This window comes from Crocodylus porosus, unplaced genomic scaffold (genome assembly GCF_001723895.1).
Source record: "Crocodylus porosus isolate Cpor-Errol unplaced genomic scaffold, CroPor_comp1, whole genome shotgun sequence".
Classification (NCBI taxonomy): Eukaryota; Metazoa; Chordata; order Crocodylia; family Crocodylidae; genus Crocodylus; species Crocodylus porosus.
Window position 1 is genome coordinate 265287167 of NW_017728886.1, and position 7963 is coordinate 265295129.

Sequence of the window (7963 nt, forward strand, 5' to 3'; positions counted from 1 at the left end):
GGAGCATGGGATAGAGCCGTGGCTCACTTGGAGTGTGCTGGGAGTGACTCCTGCTGCTATGTGCGCCCCAGGAGGGCATGGAGGGTGCGTGCCTCGATCTGTGGGCTGGGCAAGGGTGGGCTGCTGCTGCAGGCTGGGACTGGCACCTGGCTTTTCCTGGCAGGGAGAGCTAGGCTGGAAGAGCCCTGGCCCTAGCCTGCAGCGGCAGCCTGCCCTCACCCCATGCACAGATCCAGGAACATGCTCCCCATGCCCTTCTAGGGTGTGCATAGCAGCGAGCGCCACTCCTGATGCCCCCACCGATGAGCCGTGGCTCTGTGCTGGGCAGTGCCTGCCCCTGCCCCAGCCCCACTCCCTCCCCCACCGTGGGAGCCTCAGTCTGCCCCCTCTCTCTTCTTTTGCCTCACCCATTTCTCCACAACAGACTTACCAGCCAGACGCTGCTGGGCTGCATATTGGCAATTGGATTGGTATCAGCTGATATGGCTCCTTAAAAATTGGCCATCGGCATTGGCCCAAAAAATCTCTATTGGTGCACCCCTAAATTGAAACACCAGGCCAGGAAAGACCCAGTGGCCTCAGAAGTTCTAATATTTTCTGGGAGTTTCCTTCTAATTCCTTTCTTTTATGCATGAATGTGACACCTTTTCTGATTATTTATGAAATTTTGAAGAAGTCTTCTTGCCTTTGTCGACACTTGCTATGTCTTTAGTTGAAAGTAAGATAAGATTCAAGTTACTTTTTATTTTAAAAGTCACAATCTTCCCCTTTCTCTGCTGCCCCCTCCCCCCCCCAATCCCACCTTAGGGTACAGAGCCTTCAATTGCATTATGATCTAGAGCTCTGCCACCTAACCTCCGGTATAAACCTCAGTGAACTACAAATGCGTAGAAGGGCTTGGCACCAAAAGCTGAATACCGAAGTTCAGCAGATCACTCTACAGTTAATTTTTAACATCTTCAGGTAAGTGATGATATATGGCATAAATCTCTATTGTGAGTTAAGAGCTATACCTCCAGTAACAGTGGAAATACAGCAAAAGCTTTGTTAGCTGGCACCCATGGGGGATGCTGGATGACAAAATGTTGGTTACCTGAGAGGTCCGAACAGGCATCTTTGCCTGTTTGGGCTGCTGCGTCCAGAGCGTCGCCACCCCTCCCGTGGGCCCTGAGGGACAGGGAGCCAGGCCCCGTGCAGGCTGCTATGCCCCAGGCCATGAGGGCCGGCAGGGCAGGCTGCTTTGCCCCAGGCAGTGGGGTCTCAGCGAAACAGGAAGTGCCATGTGGGCATTTTTTGGTTTCACTTTTACCTTACAAGCCAGCGTGCCTGTCAATAGAACATTCCAGCTTGTAAGGTGCCAGATAATGCAACTTTTACTGTACTTTTACTCTTACAGATATAACAAGTCTCTAGTTTTAGTGAAGGAACATAACAGTTAACTTGTGCTCTCTTAGAACAGTGGCTAGAGTTTGTCAGCATCTAACATATCGGGAAATAGCTTCATTGTAAGATACTCCAGATAAGGGTTATCAAAGATGCAGCCCATGGAGCCCCAGTGCCTAGCCCTGGTGCTGTACCAGCTTCCAAATAGACCCAGTGGGGTGCACACTGCACCAGCCCTGTGCACAGTGTAGGGGTGATATGCTTGCTCCAGGTTTTGTGCCGTGCACAGTGCCCGTTCCGGCCAGTCTGTAACGGATTGATCAATTTGTGGTGGCCAGTCCCCTCCAACTGGTCTTGGATATGTACTATATGTAGTGCCCACTCTAGCCAGTCCACAAGCCACAGAAGGAGCAGACATTGTATTTGGGGCAGTCCCAGACCAGATGCTGTATGTGCCATATGTAGCACAGCTCTGAGTGGGTAGGTATTGCATCTAAAATAGCAGGGGGGGGTCAGCATCTGCAGGGCTACTCTTCCCTGTGGATCAGCCCCACACCACTCACCCGTCTTTTAGGGGAAGATGAATTTGACATCCCTACCTTAGATAAGCACTCCAAATAATTTGTTGCATTCTGAGAAAAAACCCCCTGCCTTCTCATACTAAAAAAGCAAGATGAGAGAGGTGCAGTCTGAATGTTACAGATTTGCTGGGGGAGGGAGGAGTGTTGGGGGAGGAGTTAGGCTGTGGTCTTGTTTTTTGTTTTGTTTTGGTTTTTTTAAAGCTAGAAGCCTGTCTACAATTCTGGCCATATGATCGTCAGAATGGAGAACTTGTATAATGAGAGGAAGCTAAAAGGGTTCGGCTTGCTTAGACCAGCAGAATACAGCTTCTCTCTTTAAATACTGTTGGGGAACACGGCCCCAAGGTCACGGTGGGCCGAGCGGTTTGGATCGAACAGGTGGGATTAGCGGCGAGGAGTCTGAGCGGTACGGGACTCGCGCGGTTTCAAACAAGTGGATTTTATTTACTTACGCTTCTGGAGTGTAGGCAGAAGGCTTGCTTGTTCAGTTACAGTATTAACAAACGTACGGACGACAAAGGAGTCTGTTGGTCCACGGGGTTCCCGAGCCGAGCCCTTGCTTTCTAGCTCGGAGGCTAGGTGCGGCTGCCCGACTCGATAGTCCCAGGACTGGTCAACAGCTCATGAATGGGAAACGAACAGCGAACTGTAACACGACGAGATGAGATGAACAGAATCCAGCGTGGACGAAAAGAGGTAGTCGGTGGTGATGCCAAGGTTGGTGCCGAAGGGTATAACAGTGCCGTAACCGGTGGTCGAAACGGAGGTCGGGTCAGTCAGGATCGTGGTCAGTGTCGATGCCAAAGATCAGTTTGGTAGCCAGAGAATCAATACAAAGACGAAGTCGAGATGCGAAACCGCAGCGGTGAGGAGACCAGTGGGCCTCAAAGTCCTCCTGAGGAGCAGTCCCTGTCAAGACGGCCTCTGCTCTCAGGACAGATCACTCTCCCCGTGAGACGATTTCTGCCAAGGCAGTCTCTGCTCTAGGGTCGAGTGTGGTCTCCCCTGTCACGCCGGTCTCTCTTTGGGCGGGGTCTCACAAGCCTTAAATATAATTTAGGTGGCCAATCAGGTTGCTTTGTTCATAGAAATTTCTAGTCGGATGATATCATATAGTTGACAGAACTGAGCATGCGCGTTGTTACGAACTAGGTCAGGTTTGATTGACAAGCCCTAAGGTTGCGCAGGGGGCGCATGCTGGGCAGGCTGGTGATTTTTCCACTGGCACTGGCTCCGCTTGTCTGCGCATGTTCAGACTTAGCCCTGTGTTACCCAGCATACGCTCAGAATTTGGTCTGGACAAATACATCATGGGAAGTAAAAGTTAAGGAGAGAGAAGAGCTATTGAAGGTAAAGGGCAGTGTTTGTACAAGAACAAACAAACGGGTAAAAGCTGTCTAGGGTTAAATGTAGATTGAAAGTTGAGGTGAGCTTTTTAGCCATTAGGAGAATAAGGTTTTGGAACAACTTTTTAGTAAGAATGGTTGGAGCATATATCTAGAGGTGCACCGGATACATCAGTTGCCTATTGGATAGGCACTGATAAAAGGGAAATTTTACATTCTTGACTGTCAGCTTTTTTTAGGCTTTTGTAGCTGATAATGTTTTCTGGTACTTTTATGCCTTCTGGCCGGCGCCCCCATATGCCTGGGTTTCCTCTTGCCTGCAGGGCCAGGGCTCCTGGACGCCTGCCTGAGTTCAGATCGGTACCAGCCAATATGGCTGGTTAATCTGCTGTTGGTATCAGCCAAGAAAATCTTTATCAGTGTACCCCTACAAGCAACCAAATTTTTAAGAGGAAGCTTGATAAATTTTAAGATTAGGTTTATACGAGATGTTTGTGTTTGATAGCAGGCACCTGGACTTAATGACCAGGTGTCTTTTCCAGGCAGATGTTCCTAAATAATAGCATTAATGGTCATATCATTTCCTTGCAGGCTCACAGATTGCAAGGCACAAAAATAAGCTTAGGGGACCTTGGCCAATGGATCCTGCGCAGCAATGAAAATGTGTGGTTTCTGAGAGAGGCAGGCTGCTTAGAACTGGGCAGCTGCACACATGCTGTGTGATGTAGAGCTCAGTCTTTGCAGCCCATTGACACCATTGCTGCTATGTCATGGAGTCTGTCCCCACATGTGGTAACATTTTAAAACAAAAGAGGAACTGAAGTGAACTGTTCAAATGCTGTTCTCTGTAGTTATAGATAGCACTGGCCATAAGATAAAGTTCATGTTAAAGAACTTCATGTTTCATTTAGCATCTTGGTGGTGGGTGAAAGAACGCTTGCAGTTTTGGCTTGGGTTCAGTAGAGTTTCAAAATCTTTGCCCCTGAAACCTGTTGTAGTCTGCCTTTCAAACTTGGGAAGACGTACCATTTAGTTCCACCAAAGTTACCCTTGTTAACACAAGGTTGTAGGTTTGAACAGAAACAAATTATTTTAGTTGCAGTAAAACGTACTAGTCAAGCTCTGGTTATCTGATTTTCTTGGACCACAGCCACATTCCTTTCTTCTCTGGCAGTGACCCAGTTGCTCTCCTGCTTCTGAGAACTTAACGCTGTACATTAATAGTCTCCCTCGCCTAATCAGAGTATTTCACTGTAACTCTCCATTCAGTTGGGAGGCCCATGGATTTGTACATGTCTGAGGGTGTCAGAGTACCTCTTGAGTCCAGCAAGAAGGTAGAGGTGTTTGTGCCTTGTGCTGAGCCTGAACATCAAGTGTTAACTTTCATCCATTGTGTGTGTATGCATATGTGTATGATGCGTGTGTGTGTGTATACAGACAGTGGCTCCATAATATATATCTGTTTTCTTAATGCACAGTGAATGAAAGTCGCACTTGATATTCAGGGTTAGCACAAGGCCTTTATGTTATATTAGAGTTTACATGGTATTCATAGATTTCATAGACAGTAGGGCTGGAAGGGACCCCGGAGGATCATCGAGTCCAGCCCCCTGCCCCAGGGGCAGGAAGTCAGCTGGGGTCATAGGATCCCAGCAAGGTAAACATCCAAATGTCTCTTGAAGGCATTCAAAGTAGGTAGGGAATAAGGGCTTAAGTAGGATATAAATGTTGGCCTTGTGCAGGCCCAGTACATGGCCGTGAAATTCCCCCAGCTTGCAGTTCCGAATTGATTCACTGAACTGTTCATCTCTTTCCTTCAAATCCCTCCTTAAAAATGACTTTGGTAATCACCATGAAGCAGTAATGAGTGTAAAAACAAAAGAAAGACTTTATTTTACTCACCAAAGTATGCATATGTCTATGATAAATAATCTTGTATTTTTTACCAGCAGCTGTTGGTTCCAGGTATAACCCTCTGGCAATTTTCTGCTTGTTTCTAAAGCAGCTTGCTTTTTGCACCCTCTCTGGAGCACATCACCCCTGGTTTTCAGGGACCAGGATGATTCTTCTGCTTCCTTTTGTAACCATGCATATACTTAATATACATCTGTTCTTTAACCATTTACTTCTCCTTTGGTTAATGTGGTTAGCAGTAAATGTAGTTTCTGAATGTATTGGAAGGTGCTAGATAATTTGTACTGCTTTGTAGCACCCAGATGCAATGTGGTGGGGAGGGAAATAAAGCTCTGACCCTGCTGTCAGAATTTCTTAGGCAGTTTCTTGTGTCTGGAGAGTGCCCTGAAGTGGGGTTCTGTGCAGGTGCAAAAATCTACCTGTGGAGATTGGGATGAAAAAATCATGGCACAAATAAAGAGATGGTTCTGCATGGGAGCTCAGCAGGGAGGAAAAACTGAACGTTTATCCCCTGCCTTTTATTGATGAAAATGGTCAGTGGTTGTAGGTGGCCTGCCTGAGTCCTGGTTACAAAATTCTGCAGTAATTTTCTTTGATTCAGTAGCCAAGAAGTGTTGAATTTGCCTTCTGACATTACGCTGTGCATGTATTAGAACAAATGGGTCAGTATAAAGTGCATTTCTCTTAGAAATCTCCAGACTTCTAATATGCTGTTTATTAACAGGGAGGTAAAAGACCATCTAAATTATGAACATAGAGTGTTCAATAGTGAAGAGTTTCTGAAAACAAGAGCCCCAGGGGATCAGCCATTTTACAAAAAGGTAAATTCAGCTTTAGGCATACTCCAGTCTTTTGTTGGTTTATTTTATTCTTATTGCAAAAACTTTAACTAAAACTGTAGAAATTTTGGACTAATTGTTTTGAACTTTTAAAAAACTTTATTCATGAATCCAACTTATCAAATAATAGATTTAACATTTGAAAAATGCACCTAATCCCCCGAAATTATACATAAAGATGGATAGGTGTCTTCCATCAACAGTGGTCCTTTCACCCAGGTCAATATTCATAGGAGTCTTGTGTTCTTTTCCTCCCTCTAATTCTATCTTTGGTTCAGTTCTGAACTTCTAGCACTTGCAACAACAAGATGACTAGATTTTTATTTAATTAAAAAAATCTGTAGGCATGGTGATGGCATTCTTGCCCTCCAAAATTTTTGTTACCCAATTCCAGAACAAATTCAATTTATTCCTGAAGGGTGAGTTCCCCACAAGCAGCTGGCCAACACCATGTTTATGCTCTAAGGTGTGAGCCAACCTCTAATTACTTGCAAATTGGGAAGATGCTAAATAAAAAGCAAACAAACCCCAAAACACCCAAAATGAAACAAAACTAATGATATGTTTTGATTTTAAGTCAATCAAATTGGATTGCCATACTGAAAAGTGAGTAGCAGTGTTTTGCATTAAGTAAGAGTAGAAATTAAAAGGGTGAATTAGATCAGCTGTTGCTACCGGTTAGCAAAATACATACAATTTCCAGCATAGCATGCCATCTAGTGGGGAAATTAAAGTTACAAATGGATTTTAAGTCAAACACTCAGAAGAACTGATTATGTGAAATTTCTTGAGGGCATATAAAGATGCATGTTGAATTGGAACATACTGGTGATTAGCTATGTTTTTTTGGCAGAATTTCCTACATATAATTTTTTTTTTCTCTAATGCACATTATAATGAATTCACTGATATTCTGTTGTTATTACTCATAAGTATTAGTTTTTATCTTTTTCTGGTTAAAATGGGATAAAATTATATAGGGTGTATAATGACACCAATTGTATAAAACGGGTGGGCAAAATACAGCCCATGGGCTGGATCTGGCCCACCAGGTGACTGGATACAGCTTGTGGCTGCCCCCATGGCACTCCACATGGGGCCATGCCCTGCCTGATTGTGCTGGGGGAGCCTGCACCAGGCTCCCACTGGTACCTGCAGGCCCTGGCCCTGGAGAATGAGCTCCTGCTGGAGGTGGGGGGTGCAGAGCAGCACCTAACTAACTGCAGCCACTTTGGGAACAGCCCTCCAGAATCTGCTCCTGCCCCTGCTGCACTGTGCCTTGCCGTGCCATATTACACCATTTCAGGTAAGTGGGTGAGCAGCCTCAGCCAGTTGGCTCCTACCCCAGCACTGGGGCTCTGGCTTCAGTTCCCAGCTGCCTTTCTGGGAGCTGGAGCTGAAGCCCTGCGTGCTCCATAGATTCATAGGTTGTAGAGTAGGAAGGGACCCCGAAGGATCATTGTGTCCGACCCCCTGCCCCAGGCAGGAAAAGGACTGAGGTCAGACGACCCCAGTCAGGTGCCTATCTAGCCTCCTCTTGAAGACCTCCAAGTTAGGTGACAGCACCACCTCTCTTGGCAGCCCGTTCCAGATTCTGGCCACCCTTACTGTGAAGAATTTCTTCCTAATGTCTAACCTGAATCTACTCTCCACTAGTTTGCACCCATTATTCCTAGTTACTCCTAGGAGTGCTTTGGTAAATAGCGCATCTCTAACTCTCTTGTCCTCCCTTGATAAACTGATAGGCTGCTACAAGGCCTCCCTTCAGATGTCTCTTGTGGAGGCTGAAGGGATCCAAATCCCTCAACCTCCCCTTGTAGGGTTTTGTACAGAGGCCACTAATCATACGAGTGACCCTCCTCTGAACCCTCTCCAGATTCTCTGCATCCCTCTTGAAGTG

The 7963-nt window shown here is 46.0% G+C and overlaps 1 protein-coding gene across 1 annotated transcript in view; it reads left to right on the forward strand.

Moving 5' to 3' along the window:
• Nucleotides 1–7963, forward strand: part of DENND3 (DENN domain containing 3) — a 64437-nt gene that overhangs the window by 31331 nt on the left and 25143 nt on the right. Inside the window, exons 9-10 of the mRNA XM_019547750.1 lie at nt 808–963; nt 5949–6045. Coding sequence (XP_019403295.1) covers nt 808–963; nt 5949–6045 — 253 coding nt within the window. The remainder of the gene's footprint in view (nt 1–807; nt 964–5948; nt 6046–7963) is intronic.